General features: G+C 31.6%; 1 protein-coding gene and 1 long non-coding RNA gene across 3 annotated transcripts; both read left to right on the top strand.

Moving 5' to 3' along the window:
- Positions 1-362: 362 nt before the first annotated feature.
- On the top strand, positions 363-2,191 carry LOC148764353 (uncharacterized). The gene is made up of 3 exons (XR_016024482.1): positions 363-459; positions 1,109-1,192; positions 2,051-2,191. It is a non-coding gene; the product is annotated as an uncharacterized LOC148764353 (long non-coding RNA).
- A 12,092-nt stretch (positions 2,192-14,283) lies between these two features.
- LOC18610082 (vascular-related unknown protein 1) lies at positions 14,284-15,613 on the top strand. Of its 2 annotated transcripts, XM_018115094.2 has the most exons (3): positions 14,305-14,959; positions 15,062-15,130; positions 15,267-15,613. In XM_018115094.2, the coding sequence occupies exons 1-3, from the start codon at positions 14,597-14,599 to the stop codon at positions 15,417-15,419; spliced, it is 585 nt and encodes a 194-aa protein (XP_017970583.2). In that variant the 5' UTR covers positions 14,305-14,596; the 3' UTR covers positions 15,420-15,613. The 2 variants fall into 2 exon arrangements, with proteins under 2 accessions (XP_088659937.1, XP_017970583.2); XM_088803811.1 differs by lacking the exon at positions 15,062-15,130 and having other exon boundaries at positions 14,284-14,959.
- The last annotated feature ends 7,074 nt before the right edge of the window (positions 15,614-22,687 follow it).

Here is a 22,687-nt window from a genome sequence, read left to right as displayed (position 1 = left end):
AAAATTTGAGATTTTGAGAGAATTTAGATCAAATTTGACAAATTGGAGAATGTTATGAGTATAAGGGATGAAAAATATATCTATGGGCAATTTTTCAGTTTTTGGGGCAAAAATGTAATTTTTAACTTTTACGGGGGTAAAAGTGTAAATTTCAAAAATTACTCCACCAAGACTTTGGATAAGTCTGAGAATTTTATCTAAACTATGGATATGTGGGATAAGTGTATGGTGAAAATTTGGAAACAAATGGATGGCTAGAATTTAAGGAATTAATAAAACATTAAAAAATAAATAAAATAATATTATATTATTTTAGCCTTTAAAAGGGTAAAAATTCCAGAATTCTCATCTTCTTCAGCTGTCCAAACCAGGGGAGAAAAGGGGGAAAAAAACAAATAAGAACCCTACCTGAAAATTTGGAGAAAATCAAGAGAAATCAAGAAATCAAGCATTGAAAAGGTAAATTTCATTGATTTTCCTTGTGATTTTCACTACCCATGCATTTTTTTCTCATTTCCATGCAAAATTAGAAAGTGGGTATGGACACCCATGCTGGCCAAACCTCCATGGATGAGTTTTGAGCTTGCTTTTTGGTTGATTTTAATTGAATTAAGTGATTTTAGTTAAGTTATATTGAAATATAGCAAAAATAAGCTAGAGATATAATTTTCTCCCATTGAAACCCATTATGCTGAATTTTCTAGGGGAATATTAGCTGCTGATCTTGATGTTTATTTGAGGAATTATGATGAATAATGATGAATTATGAGCCTAGAAAAATAATGGGAATTTTTGGAGCAAAAATATAAATTTTTACCCACTAGGGGTGTTTTCGTAATTTACTATCGAGACTGATAATTTGCACCACACTTAAGGACATTAAGTCAATTTGGGTGCAATTGAGGTATAGAAACTGAAAAAAATTAATTTGGAGTTTAAACGGACGCATATATCGATTTATCGGGTAAAAGATCGAAATAGGCTAACACCGCATTTAGGCAAAAATTTAGACATTTTTGCATTCCATATCCAGCATTAATAGTCTAAATTAGTTTAATTTCAATTTAGTACCAATGTGGTGAATTTCTCGATTTTGTACTGTGTCAAGGTGGTGAGTCCTTCGATAAAGGCAAGGGAATTACACCCGAGGACCAGTAGTCTGAGTATTTCGAAAATCTCCACTCTAGACACAGTGAGTAACCTTACCATCATTTTAATTATCTAAAGTATGTTTTTATTCGGTTTTTGTGAATTTTATGAAAATGAGTTCAAATGGTAAATTTTTATGTTTTGTAAACAAAATGAGTTTAAATGAAAATATTTTATAAATTGTCTTGAAACGAAATAACGATTTTGAAAATAGAGTAATTGGAGACCATTGATATGTTGTAAATTTAAAATTGAATTAATGGTTTATGTTATTGTATTGGCATGACTGGCTGGGCTGTGTTTTTTATGAATTGTATGAATTGCTTTATTTTACCCTTGCAGGCTGGGTAGTAATATATTAGCCCTGTCATGCTGTCAAAATTTTATTGTATGGTGGGTTTGACTTGCTGCAGTGAGTTGGGTTCTGTGGACTAGCCTATTAGAGGGGCACAGAATCCTGTTATATTTTTACCTCGGTTGGAGAGGCGAGTAAGGTAACTCCCGAGGTATAACTTTTAGAGTTCACTTCACGCCAAACCACCACGTGAAGGGGAACTCGGCCAACGCCAAGGAACTGCTATGTTTTCAAAATAAAAACATGACTTTCTAATAGCCTTGGCGGACTCAGTTGGGATAGCCCTCGGCTAAGGTATCCCAGATAACTGAGTATGATAATAATTTTTGGCATGAGCCAAGCTTTTTAAGAAATTTATAAGCCATACTGATTACTTACTTTAAATAAATTGATTTCATTTGGTTGAAATAAGTTTAAAGATGATTTATTACAGTTTGATTAAATATTTTAATAGTCTCATTTTACTCGACTTTAGATATTTTGAGTGATGTTTGTTTACTTACTGGGATTTTTTAATCTCACCACCCTCATTTCCACCCATTTCAGGCTCAGAATAGATTGTAGATACTGATATCGGTGAGGATTACAGTTGAACTTGCCACATCCAAAGACTGTAGGTTCATTTCTTTTGATACTTTTGGTCATTCGTGGGCCCACGTGTCATTGTAAATTAAATTCTATACTTTGGTTATCTGTATTATGGTATGTAAGAATTTATTTTGTTTTTACACTATAAAAATTATTTATGCACTATTCTTAAAATATCGTTTTATGTGAAAATTGAATATTTTATTTAATATTTTTATTTTATTATAACAGTCATAATTCCATTTTAAACGAATGTTTTAGACATCCAAATTATTTTTGATTATGAAATATGTGTTTTCCACTTACATACTATATTTTTAGATGATTTTGAGATTTTTTGGATAAATGACCAAAATACCCCTGTGAGATGGAAATTATTATTTTATTTGTTTAAGTTGGAAACAGTTTAAAATCTTTTAGAATGTGGTATTTGGAAACAGTTACCCACAGGGGAAATGAGAAGCTGATATTAAAGCCTTGCGGGGTTTCGGTTGACATTCCGGGTAATGAATGTCGATCGAGACGTCGCGACTGTTGTCACGGGCTCGATGGGAGTTCCGGGTCGTGACAAAAAAGGTCCATACTCAACAAATGATTTGAAGAATGAAAACCTTAATAGCCTTTATGCAAATTAAGTCAAGTAAACGATGGGTCCTCGCTGCAGCAAAATTTGGATTCAAGTTATTAACCGAACGAGGGTTTCTTAACTGGCCGAGCGTTTCTCACCAAACCTCCTCATTTCAAACTTAACTAATTCATTCCTTAATGTTAGAAGTCCATGCTCAATTATATTAACAAAGAAGTGGAAAATAGGACAACAACCAAACAAAATAAGGAACAAAACAAAAAGTTTTTCACTGCAGCGAGAATTTATGCTTGTTGCAATGAAATTTCTGTCATAAAACAGAAAGTTTCTCGTTGCAGCGAGAATACATTCTCACTGCAGCGAGATTCCGGCCAGCATTACCCCTCCAAACCTGAGAGTTTCTCGCTGTAAGGAGAAACAGAACAGCATGAAAAAAAGTTTTCTTTCTTTCAAGAAAAAGCCATCCTACTAAAATGACAAAAATTAACATGAAACGCATAAAAATTTCCAAAGTTCAACATACAAGACTCACATGTGCAAAACCATATACCATACTCATGAACTTTCTATAATACACACACACACACACACACATATATATATATATATATATATATATATATATATATATATATATATATATCCATGCACACCCTCCCATCGTCATCAGCTCATATGCACTCCCCGTTAGCACATGGCTGGATCAACATCGGTTTATGCGTACTCCTACTAGCACATAGCCAGGTTAGCATTGGCTTATGCGGACTCCCACTCGCACATAGTCGAGTCAATATCAGCTTATACGCACTCCCACTCTCATATTGTCGAGTCAATATCATTACACAATATTATTCATATACATATATATATATATCAACATAGTATAGAAGCACATAGGTCCGTCCTTTTTACACATTTCACATTTTCACAACCTCAAAATATTTTATCAATGGCTTATTCCCAAGGCACACGTTTTTAAGAAAAGTTGGATAAAATCAATCAATGTTTTGTGCAAATAGATTCACATTCTCAAAACGGTTTTGAGATGCAAATTCACTCACCGGTATTTTGTTGAGCCTTTAGCCGACTCTAACTTCCCTAATGGTCCAATTGAGGCTGTGAGACTTCGTTGGGACCTATCATGCACAACAACATCACCATTAAGCCAACTTGGCATTAATATTATTCCAAAGCTATTTTCTAAATTGGGTTCTACTAGTCATTCTTAACTAGTTTCCAACTACCATTAAATGGCTATTGTTTGCAATACTCTAATCACACTTAAATGAATAACAATCCCAACAAATAAACTCTCACAAATCTGATTACTAGACATTCTCAACACTTAAAACTCAACTCCAATTTACTACACACATTGATAGCTTTGTAACTTTGAAATTCTTTTCAAAAATTTTTCAAGCTATTATGGGAGTTTTCTCTTTCTCTCTCTAAACACCTAGCTAGTGAGAGAAAGTATGGAAGTAGGATTTTCTAAGGGTTTTAAAGTGAGAGAGTGAAAGAGCACAAAGGTTCTATGAAATGGTGGACAAAAGCATGAAAATTGGAGTTAGAGAGAGAGAGAGTTATGGAGGCTTCATATCAAGCTTCTATGGAGGATGAAAGCAACGTGAGATGAAAGGAAGAAGAAGGAGAAGAAACTGCTAGAGAATGAAGAAGCTGTTGGAAGAAAAAGATACTTATAGCTCAAGCTTATCCATTCCACTTAGATTTACAAAAATGCCCTTAGCAAGTTAACTTGTTTTCCTTCAATCCTTGGTGCAATCAATTTACTCTTTTAATACCAAGACAAGGTCCATAATAGTGTAGAAGTACTCAAGTCCACGAAACTTAAAAATTTTGACTCGAGATGAAAAATGACCATTTTGCCCCTACCTCGAGAATCATCATTATTTTTATTTCCTTCTCCATTTTACCCGTATTTAATCATTCATTTATGCCTTAGGCCTACTTAGGTCATAATATTGTTTAAAAACTTACCTTTAAAGGCTCACTAAGGAAATGACGAAATTACCTCTGACCAGTGATATCGCATCTACTTCTAGCTAAGAGTCTATAGAGGTCAAGGTCTCACACAGATAGTAATTTCACTACCCGTATTGGATTTGGGTACCACACTTTGAGTATTTAATACTCAAATCCGATTTTTTTTTAATTTCATATAATTAAAGACAAACACATATTGTTAATTAAATTAATTCATGAAACTATAATTATTAATTAAATTATAATATCTTTTAATATATATACTCTATATATTATGTTAATTTATAAAGAATATAATTACTGTTATATATATACTTTTAGTATATATATATATTTTTTATATAAGGGAAAGGATAAAAAAATATTAGATCATCTTAGACCATGATATGCCTAAATTGTCTGCAAATAAATAAGAAATAATACCATGATGTCACGGTCCTCGTGGGACGTGAATCTCACATTGTCATAATCCACACCAACCTTTGTAAGGTATTATCCACTTTGTCCTGCTAGCTTTAAAGTTTTGTCCCACAAAAGGTGCCTCACAGGTTAAAGGTGGTGTGAACCTTTATATTTTTAATATCACTCTAGTACATAGTTAATGTGGAATTCATGGCTCCCCTCTCTAGAACCATGACATCCACCATTACTTCTCACTGGGAGTTTCTCTTCGATGTAGGACTTTGTGACTCACCCGCTGAGAGCATTATCTTGACGAAGTGGGATTCATGTCCACACGAGGACCATGACATCCTCCCCCACTTCAATAAAGGTCCACTATCCTCAATGATACATTGCTAGTACTCAGAGTCCGCTCTAATACCAATTGTCACGATCCACATCAACCTCTGTGAGGTATTGTTCGCTTTGGCTCGCTGGCCTCACAGTTTTGTCCCACAAAAAGTGCCTTTTAGGTTAAAAGTGGTGTGAATCTTTATATTCTCAGTATTACTCTAATACATAGCTAATGTGAGATTCATGGCTTCTCTTTCTAGGACCCTGACATCCACCCTTACTCCCCGTTGAGAGTTTCTCTTCAATGTGGGATTTTATGACTCACCCGCTAAAGGCATTATCTCGATGATGTGTGTCATGGACTACACTACTTTGCCTAAGTATGTGATAGTCCTTGCGGCACTTGAGTGGACGCTTCCACGTAAGTTAGTCAATACTCGGTTATATCTATTCCAACAATAATAATAATAACAAATCAAACTAAGAGAACTCGCATCAAAATCAAAAGGCATACTGAATGCCATATATGCAATTACTTAGTCATAATAAGGAAAAATATTTTATTAATATGAATTTAATTACAAAGGGACCGAGACAAGCCATCGTCGAGCCATAAGGGTAACCTTAGATGGTTCGTTACAAACATACCTTTACTTGTGAGGTAGCCCAACAATCAACCAATTGCTCTCCCCCTATAAAGAGTTTATGAGATTTTATAAGTATTCTACCAGTAGCCATTACAATACTCGAAATGAGGACATTCCTTTCTTAAAGAGTCTTTCCCCTTAAAGACTTAACAAGTATTTGTTGAGGTGTCACCACAAGACATTACATTGTTTGAAAGAGGGACATTTCCCTTACAGGTTAAAAAAACTTAATCTCATAAACAACTTTACCCTATCATAATCTAGTATAAGGTTGGCTCATGACATCCTCCCCCACTCAATCTATCGACGTCCTCATTGATTGGTTGGCTTGAAACTATTCAATCTTCTGCTGGAAGGCACAGAGGTCGGCTTCCTTCTCCCAAGTGATCTCATTTGGCCCCAAACCTTCCTATTTCACCAATTACTCCTGTGTAACGTTACAAAAATTATAACTTATAAAAGTATTAATTATAATATATATACTTTTGTTTATATAAACTTATAATTTATATATATATACTTGAAGAGAAGTTGTGAAATTAGAATAGTTTTAGAACCTAGCTATTTTTTTTTTAATTTCATGTAATTAAAGACAAATCCCTATAATTAATTAAACTTGCAATATTGTTTAAGTTGTTGTTTAGATATTTGTTTGTAGTTATTTAAGTTGATATTTGAGATGTTTGTTTTTGATTATTTAAATTTAAATTTTATTGTTTGTGTGCTTTTATAAATTTAATTATTAGTGAATTATATGGAAAATATTATTGTATATGGATATGGGTACGGATTCGAGTTCAAATACTTAGGTAGCCATGAAGAAAATTTTAATAATTTTTTTATATAATCGGATTTTTAAATGGATTCGGGTAATTATCAAGTAGTGCGTATGTATTAGGGTTCGAGTTAGAGTAATAAATTTTAAAAAGATTCAAATTGTTGTAAGGTTTTGGTATCTCAATTATTAATCGGGTTTGGGTTCGACTACTTCAAAATTAGTGAGTACCCTACCCATTGACATCCCTAGCAATCAAGTCCTTATATTTTTATTTGGAGTCGAATAGGCTCTTATAACTAATAATTGACTAACTGTCATTAATAAAAACGTCACATGTCATTTTTTTATATTATGTGACGTTGACATGGAGGGTGAAAATATCACATGACTTTTTTATTATTCCACATTATATTATGCTATATCATTATCTACTATGTCATATCAGTATGCCATATCAATATCCCATGATATAAACTGACAAGCGTTGTGTTGATTAACAATAGTTAGTTAACTGTTGTTATAAAAGACTATTTGACCTAAAATAAAAATATAAAAATTTAATTGAACGTAATACAATAATTAAAATTTATTTAAGTTTTGTGACTTTTTTAAATATTATTCTAATTTTTTATTATTAAAATTTTCAATTTATCAAACAAATTGTAACATATTTTAAAAAAATTATTTGCTAAAAATTAACTTTCTCAATGATTTAAATTGCCAACACATTTGATTTATTATGCAAATTCAGTGTTTAAAATATTCAACACTCAACTTGAAATAAGAACTTTGCACCAGAGCATTTGGCTCATTAGTTGGTGCATCCATGATCCCTTATGTAAAGAGCAAAGTACGAATACCCCTTCCCCTAATTATAAAAATAAAAAAGCTTGAAGTAAAGACAAAAGTTTAAAAAAAAAACTCCAGCATTTGGTTAAATAATTAATACATGTATCTATAAATCTATATAAAAGGAAGCCCCAATAAAAATTCAAGACAGTGCCACATGGGCGCTTTGGCAAGGAGTGTTGTAAGTTAAAAGAAGTGGCTAGCTTTTCCATATGGAGCCATCACGGGAGAGCTGTTATAGGATTTGACTTTGGACGAGCCGTAGCACTGGTGGCTTGTATGAGTGATGGGCTGCAACTGACAAGACTTGTCAGGTCAAATTTTAATATTTAAATAAAAGAATTGAGTTTTTAAATTCATTAAAATGGATAAACAAAATAAAAAATTTGGAGAGCAATTAAAATGGATAAAGGAAAGTAAAAATAAAAACCCATTTCATAGGAAAAAAAAAGGGTATAAATATAATTAATTATTTTGTTTGCTCTACATATAACATGGTCTGTGAAGAGTGAAGAGGTGCTGGGAAAATAATTTAGAAGTAAAAAAAAAACTAGGGTCAAGTGTGGGGCAGGTGGTGTCGGAGCAGGACCCATCATGGCGTCAAGTTGTTGCTGTCATGACCATCGAGGAAGGATACTGAGGGCAATTGCAAGTTGGCTCTCTCAACTCCCCCCAAGTAGTATTGACCCAGACGAAAGCCTCAACCATAACTTGACAAAAGCCAGATGAAATTTTGAATGTTTTGAGGTCAAAATATGAAAACTAGGCAAAACCCTAAGATAAGATGGTTTTTGGTTTCAAGCCAATAGCAGTCCACCGGCGTGATTGACTAAGTTTTAACTTTGTTTCTTCTTCCTCTTTTATCCCAATTCAAACAGTCACCCAACAGGGTTCCCATTTAATTGTAGCCACCTGAAACCATTAACAAGTCAAACCTAATTTATTTCTTTGTTTGCTTCCTATAGAAGTTGATTGAGATGAGAGAATTATTAAGGAAGAAAAAGGAAAATGCATTACAATCTCTTTGGACTTGTCAAACTATATATATTGATTCGGTGTTTTGGAATTCTTTTTGGTCTGTGTTTGTTCGTTGTTGCGGTCTAGGCAATGAAAGCAAGTCCTATATATCAACTAATACCTACACCTTCCATCTCCATTGAAAACGTCTCAGTGATCAATTTTTTTATTTTTTCTTAAATTGGTTAAAAAATACATGTAGTTATGCATCATTAATTGTATATAATTTTAGGAAAATGTAAAAAATATATAATAATCTTAATTAATGGTTCGAAATATTTATGCATGTTATCATTGTCTCTATTTTTCATTTATCATTATATGTCTATATTTTTATTTACAAAAATGAATCATGAATAAGAAAAAGGGTATCTATATCATACGCTGATGATCTCGTGATATATGAAGTATTATATACTAACGGATGGTAAAATTACACAAATGTCATATCGAGTTTATAATCGTAAACTAATAGATATCAAATTTAATGTAAAATTGTGACCTCCACTCAACCTCTCCTGTAAAAAAGGAAACTTCTAAACCCTATGGGGCAGAGGCCTAGTTTGACTCTCTCTCTCTCTCTATATATATATATATATATATATATATATAAAGTGTTAACAATTAGGGAAGAATATCAACAAGACCCTGACATGGAAAACGTTTTGGCACCATGAATTTTCGCCTCGATGGATCTCTGACCATCAACCAAGGAGGGCAACAGCGATCAGTTCTTATAAGTCTATCAATCCCAGTTAAGTTAATAAAACTTGATTATATGCCTCTCAACAACATTGTTTTTTTCGACTGCTTGTTATGAAACAGGTTTAGTTAGTGAATCTGATTGGATAGAAATGTATACATTTACTGAAATCTTGAAATCTTGGATAGATTATATATATATAATCTTGAAATGGTTATTGTCTGGAATTAGAAGCTTCCATAGCAAGATAAAAGAACTATAGTTGTTACATAGAAAAAGATTGAGAAACATATATAATATTTGGTTTGAGGAGAGGATAAGATACATTAACCAGCCCTAAATATATTTAAGGAGCAGTGCCATTAAAATGAAGGAATAAAATGGGATTAAATTAATTTTCTGATGAAGTGGGTCTTAACAATTGTCAGGTGAATATTGAATCGTTAGAAACTTTAATATGTGAAGAGACTTCTTTAAATGCAATTTCATGATAGATGGGTTGTCTTTCGTGGATGATTAATTACAAAATTTATATCTGGGTTCCTTCGATTCCCGTTGGTGGGAGGCAGACAATAGTATTTTTATACCCAAGCAAAACAACACTTGAGCTTTTAATGAAGAAAACGAGTCTTGGCAATTTTCCTTCACATTAAATGTTTTTAAGTTCACTAAAACGACTAGGCAATTCCTATTTTTTTCTTTTCTTAAATGCATTTTAATGCCTTCTCTGAAAATAAAGACAACAGGCTTTTTTTTTTTTGTTAAAGAAATTGGAAATGGGAACAAATATAGGATGGAAACATTTCAAGATTGATTGTTTCCTATTTCAATGTAGGTTATGCCTTTTCCTTTGGTACATAATAGTACGTCCCTTTTTCTTGGGGTATATCATGTTAGCCCCTTTTCATTTCTATAGAAACAAAAAATTAAGGGCGCAAAATTTGACTCAATGATAGATTTTTTATACGACATTTCAATAATTAAAATTCAAAAATTGTGACTTATATATATATATATTCGAATTTTAAAATTGGAAGAATAGGGTTATATGATTAGATAAAGGGAATTTTATTTTTTTTGGTATTGATAAATTCAAGAAACAATCCCCAACTCTTTACACAAAGACATTGAGTCTAGAATTCTTTGCATATAGGGATTAGAAATACCAGTATCAGTAGATTAGCTGGTCGAAACTTCATTGACATTTGGGTTTGAATCAAAGCCCAAAACTTCAGCCCAACCAGATTTGAGTGTAAGCAAACATGGGCCAAAATTAGTTGTCCTTGCCATATATGTGTATATAGGCTAGAGCATGGAACTGATTTTGGGCCCAACTCACCTGTGGTACTTACTACAAGTGTGAGTGTCCAACTGACACAACCCAACATGATGCTATTTGTATATATTTTCAATTTCTAATATAAATTTTTTATTTAATTTAAGTGAATTAAATATTCATGAAAACATCAAGGAGCTTATATATATATATATATGTATATGCTAGACAGTCGAATGCTATATACTTGGTAGGAGAGAAACATGACAATATTAAAAGAACAAATCATTTTCAACCAAATTCCATATTAAAATTAATTCTCATAGTATTATCTTTTAATTAATTAATTAATTAAATTAATTCTCATAGTATCTAAAAAAACTTTTAAAATATTCAAAAATTTTAAATAAATTTTTATTCTTTTATTGAGTTCAATCAAATTTTTATAATTTTATTTTGAACCAAATAAACAGTTATAATTAATCATTGATTAATTGTTATTAATCAAATTGTCATTTATTATTATATGCGAGATGATGTTGATGTAGCATACTGATATATTATAGATGATGACACTCTACAACAATTTTGACTTAAGACAGCATATTTTTAAAATGTGCTACTAAAAATATTTTTAATAATAATTTTTTTATACTTTTTAGAACATTTTTGAATATATAATTTCATTATATAAATTTTTAAATACGTTATGAATAAAATGTAATCATAGAACTTGCATACACTAACTAAAAGTTACGCTTTTTTATATTGCTACTAAATGTGAAAAAAGTAAAGTTAAAAATTCAAATAACTGTATTTTTTAAAATTTTACTATACAAAAAACTGTATCGTCTAAAAAAATGTAATTAAAACTCAATTTTGTTGTAGTATGATGTGGCATGTTAATATGATCATATAACATTATTTACTTTTATAAAATGAAAGGTAATATTTTGATTAATGACAACTAATCAACCGTTAATTATAAAAATTTATTTGACTCAAAATAAAATTGTAAAAGCTGAATTAAACCTAAAAATAAAACAAATATTTATTTAATTTTTTTAAATAATTCAAGAATTTTTTTCTAACATTATGTCAAATTCATTTTATTATTTATTATTTATTTTATAATAGTTAAATAAAATAGCTTTCATTATTATTTTTTTATTTTATGTTTTCCATTTCACAAGAGGTAAATACAAAAAAAGAAAAAAAAAAGAACGGGATCAGGTGAACTAGCTTAGGACAGGAAAAAGCAGATTGTTTGATTATCTCATTGTTATTATTATTATTATGACTGGATCTAGCTTAGGACACGATTATCTAATCGTAGTTGAGGACTAGTAGCTAGCTGATCAATGGCTGGATCTGACTGTCTTCTCGAGTATGAATGAACTGATGGTACTGATTTTAGTTGTACTTGCAGGATAATGCTCAGATCAGATCTTGGGACCATTTTTTTCTTTCAGTTTCATGAATGTTCTTCATTAAGAGCTTGTCTCCTTCGTTGAAGGAACTGATAACATATCTAAAGAATCGATGCCCCCTCTGAGCGCCCGATGATCGATGCATTTCAACACTTCCAAGGTGGATAATGAGGAGAATATCCGTTGGATTTTGAAGGCATTATTGTCCACTCAGGTTAATTAAAGAAGATGTACGTACTTATGGAAGGTACTGTGTAAGTTGTACGGTCGATATTTCTGAAAAAATTGTCGTGCTTCCGAAGCAATTGCAGAAGGTATATATCATCAAAAACAATAGAAACAGAAGGTTAAATTAACAGAGTGTAGAATTGCTTGGAAAATTAATATCCAGGGTTGAATTAAGATGAATTACAAGTATTCTATTCTAGCAAGACTAGGCTTAGGTTAATCTTCATCCAACATTTACAGATATCCCATATCCTCTTCTCTATTCCAACTTCTAAAGAGAGTCATGAGTTCTCATATATATTGATAATAGTGTTAAGATTTGTTTGATTTCAACATATATTCAATTACTCATATGAAAAATGTTAATTAACCTTATATTGATGAGTGTATAATCCACCATGGAAATACTAATGAACCTTATTATATTAGGTTTATTTTTTATTAATGAAACCTTATATTATAATAAAATTACCCTTTTTAGTATGTTTACTCTCCTCTTAATTAACTAAAAAGACAAAAGCGAATGCTTGTGTTGACGAGTATAATCCCCCATGGAAGTGTTCTTAAACTCTTTTAAATCAAGATTAGGTTCTTATGGGATTAGTTGTGGATTATGCTTATTTTCTCTTAGCATGATTTTTTCATTTGGGGTTTGTACGAATCTATCTTGATTGTATGGGTTATGAGTGTGTTTCCTTTACCTCTCGGTTCAAAGAGAGAATCTTACTTGTGCAGGCCCTGCAGGGTTGTACGATTGACAGCATATATATGAAAGGGAAAACTTGAAAATTTTCAGTCCAAATAATTAATTACAGCTTCTTGTTGGTTTTCTTAACTGACCAATGGAGGAACCTGGAGATATGAGCCACTGGGTGGCCCTAGCTAAACGTGCATCTGCACTCCATAAGAGCAGGAGATACTCTTTCTATGCTCACCATTTCTGTGGCAAGTCTACACACATAGGGTGTAGAGGAAACTTTTTCAACTAAATGCTTTTAGATTTTAATCTTCTTTTATAATTCGAATACTCATAATTGTCACAGTTAACCTTGGGAATGGCAGACTTCGTTAGATCAAAGGGAATAACAAGTAAAACAAAACAAAACACAGATTTTTTGTTGTTGTACACCCAGATATAAGCCTGAAAGAGGAACTTTAATGTCACTAGGCTTTAGACCAGGGATTATCAATGGGGAGAAGCAATAAAAATGGATGATGAATCTTAATTAGAGGCTTCCATTTGCTGTACTTGCAACTTAAGTAGGTTCCCATCTAGGCTTTTGTAGGTTACTTTACTAAATTTGCAGAGAAATTACCTTTTCCAGACTTAATAAGTTCTCCGAAATATGTAGTAAAATATCTAATAATTAGATTATTTGATTATTCACAAATTATTTATTATCCCGTATCATTTGTGAAAAATAATCAAATAATGAAAATTTCCAAGAAAATAGCATTAATTACTTGTAATTTTTCTTTTAATGGATTTGCTCTCTTGGATGTAACTGTAAATTGGACGGGTGTGGTGCAATCCATGATTTATTACCATTTATCTTAGACCAAAATGTTTGCAGGACCCACAAAATAAGTTGGAAAAGCTGGGTGGAACATTCTGCAGCAACAGAGTAGCAGGGATTATGCAGATTATCATGGGGTAGAGTTGCCTAATGATCTAATGAAAGGGAAGATAAAAAGCAAGGATATCCACTAACCCTTAACGTGGCGCTTTCTTCAATTCTTTTTCGCTGATGTTAAAAGCCAACTTGAAAGTATTATTATGCCTAATGAACCTAACATTGAATTTGTTCATATTGAGTCTGTTTCTTTATGGGATTTCATTTCAATTGACTCATTAATTGTTTTTGGTTGAAAGGTAAGTCCTAACAAAGACAATGGCTGCCAATGTTTGAGTGCCAATGTGAACCACAAAGGTCAACCCCCCTTTCCTCTTTCATCTTTTTGTTTTTCCTTTGGCACGTCCTCTCTCTCTCTCTCTCTTTCTCAGGCCTTGGTTTTCTGTTGCAACTGCTGCTTTTAACTTCCTCAACTCCCCTTGGCCCACTTGGCCACACCAAGATTCTACATTATGGGTTCCCTTTTCTGTATTATTTTATAATCTTTTCCTTCTTTTTTTTCCCTGTTATAAATCCCTCATTATTATGACCCTCTCGACTTCTTTCTGCTAAAAGGAAATCTAGTCTCTCTTTTCTCTTTAGGTGATAGAATTTTGGTTTTCTTTCTTGTTAGATTGATGGAGGATTACTCTCTGAATTCATCTTTACACAAATCTGTTGCTTCCAAAGGAACAACAGGTGAGGAAGAGAGTGGCTGGACTGCTTACTTTGAAGATTTCTCAAACGATGATCAGCAAAATAGTTACTGTTCTAGTTTTAGTCGTAGCTCTTCCTTGATCTCCGATGCTGCAACAACCGGCGCTGCATGGAAAACATCCCACAATAACCATCATCTTTTTGCCTGCTCTTCGTCCTGTGCCGACAGCTCCCCGAAGATTCTTCCCAAGAAATTACGTTTCAAGAAAACAAGAACCAAAGAAATTTGTGACGAGGATGATTCCCTGGAGGATACTGCTAGTTCTCCTGTCAACAGTCCCAAGGTAAAATACCAAGACTTATTTCTTTCTTTGTATCTTCTTTTGTATCTTCTTCTTAATTTGATTGGCTTTTTTCTTTTGTTTATTTTTTTCGATTCTTAATAGGTTAGTGATTTGATGAAATCGAATGATATGAATCTCAGAAAAAGAGAAGATCAAATCCATAGTTCTCTGGTAAACTCTATCATTCTGAGATGATGCTGATAATAGATACTTATTATATTGAAATTATATTTCAGACTGGTTCTTTTGTTTGAAGGTTGACCTAAAAGAGTTGAATTAACATGGCTACTCGGTGATTTTATTATAGGGGAAGGAAACTGCTTCAGAGAATTATTCAGAGATACAGAATGAGAAAGAAAGCAAAACGAATTTTGATCATGGGAAGAACAATTGTACAGAGTTAAAGAAAAGAGGGCTGTGTTTAGTTCCTTTGTCCACGTTAGTTAACTATCTTGGTTGATACTCAACATTATATTATTAATCTCTCTCTCTCTCTCTCTCTCTCTCTCTTCCTCTTCCACCAACTCCCTCTCTCTCATGTTCTTCCATGTAGCTAGCAAGTACCTGTCAGATCATTGTATAAAGAAAAAGTTTCTGTCAATATGTATATGTTTGATTATAGTGTGAGCAGCATCCTATCTTTTCTCTTCATCATCACTATATTTTACTATGAAGTCTTGATCCTTATTTGTATATTCACATGAGAAAGTAAGAAAAAAAATTCCTCAGTCAAGCATGTGAATCTCATTTTCATTTGTTAGCAACAGTATTTCCTTTAATGGGTCGATAATAACAAGTGTGAATCTTCTTAAAGCAATAGATGAAGGAGAGACCTAAGTAACAAGTGGAAAAGTTTGATGATCAATGGGTAATTTTCCAAATTCTGGGTCCAACCTAAAACCTGGATGTATATATTGTTCTAGAGCACGTCTGCAGAAATTGCACTAAATTAGTTTGCTGCATGTGATCTATGATATGGAAGCTTACTTGCAAGTCATTCTACTCAATCTGAATTTTCTCCAAAAATCATGCACAATATTTCAACCTGACATTAACCATAAGTCAAAAAGGGTATTCAAAATGGATAGTCATAAATTATACTAGCATATGGAACTCCAAATATGCATGTTCTTCAAGTCATTCTAAATTTTCTGGTCAAATAAAAAAATAGTCATTCTGAATTTCAGTTCTTAACAAAAAACAGACTTGACCTTTAATGAGGATAATGTAATTTCAATTCTCAATAGGGGACAAAGACTTGACCCTTAATAGTTGACAAGCGATATTTATTATATCGTGTTTGAGTAGATAAAAAAACAATAATGATCATTTACATTTGATTATTTACGAGTTATATTGTAATTATATATTTAGTCGGACACAATTCGGATAATAAATGCAAATTAAATTAACTATAAGTTCTCTTAATAATTAGGGACGACTTTGTGGAGAGATCCTTTACGCTCATAATAAATGGAAGTTCCCCCATAGTAAAAGCTTTTGGGTTCAATTTTCAAAAGCAAAAGGAAAAGACTTTGAAAATGGAAAGGTAATTATAATTAATCAAACATATGACCAATTACTTGTTTATCACACCGAAAAGAACTGGTACTGGTCCTGCTTGTGACGCAACGATAGTTCTTAAGTCCTTGCTGTGTCATCTACTCATGGTGGTGGAGAGGCAGATCAGTCCAAATTAACAAATAATTCCTGGTTAAATAGATTCACATCAAAAATAAATAATTAATGGACACTTGGCAGCAAAGAAATGTAGGGCAAAATTGATGTTCAAACCTTTCAATATAAGGCAGTAAATGAAGAGAAAAAAATAAGTTTAATTTTGACATTATACAACAAGTGCTGCAACAAATGAATGGAGTGAAAGAGTACATTGTGATAACTTTTTGAAAGTACCTAATTAAATTATATACGTGGAGGCTGTTTTCAACATATTAAAGAAACCAGCTGACCATCATAAATATTGCATACAGCTTAGTCTGTGGACTATATTCTAATGTATATATTTCAATAATTTAACTATGATTTGGTACATTATTCCGGTGAGAATCAGATTCACAACCAAAAGCCAAAGGATGTAAGTTCCTTGTACCCTCAAAGCAAATTAAATAAATAACTAAAATAACAAAGACAAATGTTTAAATATATTATTTAATATCCAACCTCTTGCAGGCCATTCATTTAAATTATTCAGAAAGGGCTGCAATGGAAGACCCCTCCATGTGCACAAGCATTAAAGGCAGGTGAAGCACAGAAGAGAACCCAGAGTTGTTAAGGACATTCAGCTAAAACACCCCCCATTTATTCTTCTGGTTGACGATTTAATCTATCACATTCTTCTAGATGAATTATCTTATAAAGTCTCCTTTCTGATAATTGTAATTTTATTTCCCGTACAAATCAATGAATGATTTATAGTTCAAAGATTATTGAGATGTTCCCATTATGCCCTGAACTGTAATTCTTTGAATTTATCTTGCTGCAATTAATTAGTTTGAACTACTTTAATTTTTTGTTTTCTTTTTATTCTAAAAAGCGTTAATGATTTATATAGAAAATGCAAGAATTTCAAAAGTTGGTGTTACATAAAGAAAGACCTATTTACTTTTAAAGCTTTGTTTGTCGCTATATTGTAAGGCATAATTAAGGAATATGTCAACTTGGATAATGCCTTTATAGGTCACGTTCTTTGATTAAAAATTTGAAGAACTTGAGCAAAATGAAAAAAGAAAAAAATAAATACGTGACAAGTATTATAAGTGACAGAGTAGCCATTTGTCAAAAAAGAAATCTCACACTAAGATATCTTTCTCTTTCCTAACCCTAGGTGGCTTAAGCTTACAATTGAAAGGTGTTCAACTCGGTTTATATTCAAAATCTTTCACTAAATTATCCAAAGGAAAGAGAGAACAAACTCTCAAATCAAAGATTGGCCTAGTGATTTATCATATATCTCTAGGGAGTAGAGATAGACTGAAGGTGATGACGAGTGGCAAGCGTTACCCCTTAATGATTAATTTTTACTCTGAATCGAATTATTGACTTGATCCATAATTTTATATGATTACTGTTTAATCACTTGTCATGCAAAATTCAGACTTCATCAATGTTGGAGAAGACTTTAGCCAACTTTCCTTAAAATTAGCATACATGTACAAAGTGTGAAGACTAAAGAACCCGCATGAATTGGGATATGGAAGAAAAGCACAGACAAATATTTTCCTGAAGAAAGAGACACATCTTTCCTCCCGTAAATTTTGTTTACATACTCTTTTTGGAAAGAATGTTCATGCACATACAATTCATATTCCCACAAAAGTAAATGAAAATATTGTTTTGAACTTTAAAAAGATAAAGATTGAGCTGTAATCTGCTGAAGCGTTAAGGATAATATGAACTTCTTTTCTGCACATGGCCAGAAACTGTATGATTGGATTAACATCTTCATAATATTTAATCTAAACAGAACTCGATGAATAATGAATTCAAATATCAATGTTCCAAGTGCAGATGCAGTTTTAACTCTATGGATATATTCCGTGCATGAAAAAATTGAAGTCTGCATCATGAATTATACGATAGCTACGGATGTGCCACACCCAATCTGATAAAAAGAAAGTTGTTGCTATAGCATGGTTTGGATTATTAGCTTAATAATACAAACAGTTAGTGTCCAATCAAAGAGAAAATTCTTCTGAACCATTGGCTTTAAATGGATTAGGTTATCAATCAAATTGTTAACAACCGCTAATGATGTGATTTGGATTGTGAAGTGGTAGATCAAAAGTCTAACTCAACTCTTACGTGGTAATAGCACCTGTAAATAGACTGAAAGACCTCCTTTTCTACATGTGCACTGTTCTTGGCAGGAAAAGGAAACAAAGAAGCATAAAAATATAAGATTAATATATTTTGTATAAATCAATTTAAAAACTACACTAACAAGGTTAGAATGTTCTCATACATCTATTGAATTATTATATTAATTTTTTTAAAAAAAATTTAGATATAATTTTAATGAGACGGGTAACTATCCTCTAATCTTATTTATAGAATTTAAAAACTGTATTCACCATATATAAGAACAATAACCCAAAAATAAGAATTGAAATCCAGTTTGATACAAAAGAAGCTAACCAAGCAATTTGCATATTTCTCATTCATAAATCATTATTTTTCCATTAAACTGATTTATTCAATTTATCATATTATTAATTTGTTTTCTTCGTGCCAAAAACTTTATGCAAATAATAGTTTTCCCTATTTCTCCCTTTGTTAGTTTCCCTCTTTGTTTTCTTTCCCTCCAAACATACTGTTACTGTAGGCCCCTATGGAATTTCTTGGTTTTTGAGGATGAATCCATCCTTAACCTGTAATTCAGGATAAATCATCTGAAGCAAAACATGTCCACATGTTGGTACTAGCGGGTCATTATGATTTATTGTCGTATCGTTGTATCCTTTTATCTGATTATTATCTCCATTGCCAAAAAAAGTGACTAATCTAAAACCAAACTGTTTGATTAAAGACTACTACAATATTGCATTGCTTTTACTCCACTATTATTAATTAGCACGTGTGAACCCTTTTCATATTCAATCCATTAAACAAAAATTTTGAATGGGGTCATGTCAAACTAGAAAATAATTCATTAATTCCTCAAAAAAATAAGTTGAATAAATTGGGGAGTACTGATTAAGCATTGATCCAATAGCTGTGAATGATTAGAAAAAATTAATAATTAGCTCAACCCTCTTTTCGAGAATAATTGTGCAGGAGTGGCACCTGCTTTTCAAGTCCACATGAGTTAGAAGTATTCTGTTGGGGTTTATATACAGCCAATTGTTAGTTTTGGCATTTACAATATATAGCTAAACTAGGGAATCAATGAACAAATTAAGTTTAATAGTCTGCCTATAGATATTAGAGATTTATTGATGTAAGATGTAATGAGATTTTGTTTTTCTCGAATAATTAAAATATAAAAGATTTTTCTTTCAAAAGAAAAAAATTCAAGATTTCTTGAAGGAAGTTCGAGTAAATGAGTGTGTAAAGGCATTATTAGCTATTTATTGAGTAACAACAAATTCTTCCTTCAAACCAGTGTAGCGTTTGATTTTGGATTAAGAAATGGAAGTAAGATCTCATTTTGGTCAAAGGAGTGGATTGATGGGTTCGTGCTTACTTGATTCGAAACAAGTTCTCGGAAATTGATTTTTTATTTATTTCTGTAAATTACTATAACGATTTTAGAATTAGTTAAACCTTAATTTTTAAGTTGAGACTGTAGATAAATAATTAACCGACCACGTTCAATCTATTTGATACAAATAGTAGTCAAGACCTATTTAGTATTAGAATTGAAAGCATGAAATATCAATACCTTACATGTTTAATCAAGATGTTTAATCGCAATTATATCTTGTTTTGACATTATAATTGTGATCAAATTTGACTATTATGATAAATTAGATACTAGAGTACGCAGCATAAACATGGCAAATTCTGCTTAAATTCAACTTGAATTTATTCAAAAAGTCAACAATTCAAAGTCAATATAATTTGAACCCAATGAAATAACATATTCAACCCTACTCAAAAAAGAAAACTCCAATACCTTGAATGACCTAACTAGAACCCAACCGACTCGTTCAATTACTACTGTATTAAGTAACTTTCACTAACAATGTCTTTGATAACAGGGCAAGGGAAGAATTTTTCTGTGTTTTTGAAAGGAGGCAAGGGAAGAAAATTAGGTGAGTGAAAGCAACAGTGAAAGAAAAAACTGTCTTCACTCATTTAGTAGGAAAGAAACTCATTTAGTAGGAAAGAAACAAGAAAAGAGAAAGGAAAATTTACACCGCTGTATCGTTCTTTTTAGGCATAACATCAAAAAAAATCTTTAAATTATGTAAAAAAAATTTAGTAAGCCTTTATATTTTTATTGTATTAATTAAGTCTTTGTACTTTTATTTTGAAATAAATAAGTTTTTATATTTTTATTTTAAAACAAATAAGTTTTTATATTTTTATTTAAAGTTAAATATGTCTTTATAACTAATAGTTGACTAATAAAAATGTTACTTATCATTTTATATTATGTAGCGTTGACGTGTCATAATAAATGATAACATGACATGTTGATATGGTATAATAATATGATCATATTGTATTTTTCATCTTTTATATCAGTGTTATGTTATTACCATGTGAATATTAAATGATAAAATGATATTTTGATTAATGACAATTAGTTAACTATTAATTATAATGACTTATTTGATTCAAAATAAAAATATAAAAACTTGATTGAACACAATAAAAAATAAAAATTTATTTAAATTTTCTTGAATAGAGCATTATACCTTCTCTATACCTCATGAGAGTTATGAACTTCTAAAATTCATTCTCTCTCCTCTCCTCTCCGTTCTTACCAACCCTCCAAACTTGAACTTTGTGGCATTTGATGATTCTCATCCAAAGCCAACAAACTGGAAAAAGGGCTGGTAGATTTGCTTCTATTCATCATCTTCTGTAGTAAATACTTGGAAGAAAATTAGAGATGCTTGATCTATAGATTGGTCTTTACCTCCTCGGTGCATGGATTCAAGTTGGGCCTGAACAGTTTGCCCATGCTTACCTGTGACTGCAAATTTTAATTATTTTTATATTAGTAATTTATACATAAGACACTATTATTTATTAAATAACCCGAGATAAGTTGGGATTGATCTTTGAAATTATTGCCCAATGCTACCTAAATCTATTCGAGCTTGCAAGCTTTGGCAAAGAGCTCGATCCATGGACATTGGACAACTCTAGGAATTTGTTCGAAAATGATAAATGATTTATTTTTTATGTTATTGATAATAGGAAGACACATTGAATTTAAAGTTACGCAATAGGATATAAATTTCATCTCTTATCACTCAAATTTGAGATCGATAAATCATATTTTTAAATTCTCTTTCAATTTATTTTTTAGTCTTATAATTCAAATATTCTTTCTTTCAAACATTTTACAAATTAAATAGATTCTTAATGTTTAAGATTTTAAAAAATAAAGAATAGAGTCAATTAGAAGTTATTATTAAGAATAAGTCCATAGAATCAGAATTCGGGGTACGCACAAACCCTGGTTTTCTTTCATTATTTTTCACGTTAATAATTTTTAATCATATATACTTCTAATAAACTAGATGCACGAGATTCACAATTCACAATCCGAACTTATATATGTGAACGAGTAGAATTATGACATGCTTGAAACAAGATTCACAATTTCAAGGATATAGAGAATAATCAAATTTCTTTTTCGACTTAAAGATTATATGATTGTCTAATTTGATCATGACTGCAATTTACCCAAAGTGGAGACATGACTTCAACACAGGCTGGCATTGGATTTAAATGGTACCCATAATTATTTGCACCAGAATATCGTTGAACCAAAAAGCTACCACGCCTAGGAATAGCCATGGAAAAAGAAAAGAAAACCTTAAGAGAGAAATTCCAAAATCCTTGATGACTTGTTCGCGTGATTACCGGGCTTAGAAGGGCCGTGAATATTGTTTTTATCTAGAAAAATCATGGCCGACAAAAGAAAAGTAATTGATCAAATTAATTGATAACCATGTGCAGCCTGTTAATTATCTTCAAAAAAAAAAAAAAAGCTTAGTTCGTCCCATCATATCAGAGTTTATTCCTTGA

This window comes from Theobroma cacao, chromosome 2 (genome assembly GCF_053813885.1).
Source record: "Theobroma cacao isolate CCN51 chromosome 2, ASM5381388v1, whole genome shotgun sequence".
NCBI classification, from domain to species: Eukaryota; Viridiplantae; Streptophyta; class Magnoliopsida; order Malvales; family Malvaceae; genus Theobroma; species Theobroma cacao.
Note: the sequence above shows the minus strand (reverse complement) of the source record. Positions and strands in the feature narration are given on the sequence as shown.

What these genes read in the sequence shown, in the direction of transcription:
- LOC18610082 (XM_018115094.2), top strand. Translation starts at nt 14,597, where the DNA reads ATGGAGGATTACTCTCTGAATTCATCTTTACACAAATCTGTTGCTTCC. An exon ending in CTCCTGTCAACAGTCCCAAG is followed by an intron (nt 14,960 to 15,061) that starts GTAAAATACCAA and finishes GATTCTTAATAG; the next exon opens with GTTAGTGATTTGATGAAATC. An exon ending in ATCAAATCCATAGTTCTCTG is followed by an intron (nt 15,131 to 15,266) that starts GTAAACTCTATC and finishes ATTTTATTATAG; the next exon opens with GGGAAGGAAACTGCTTCAGA.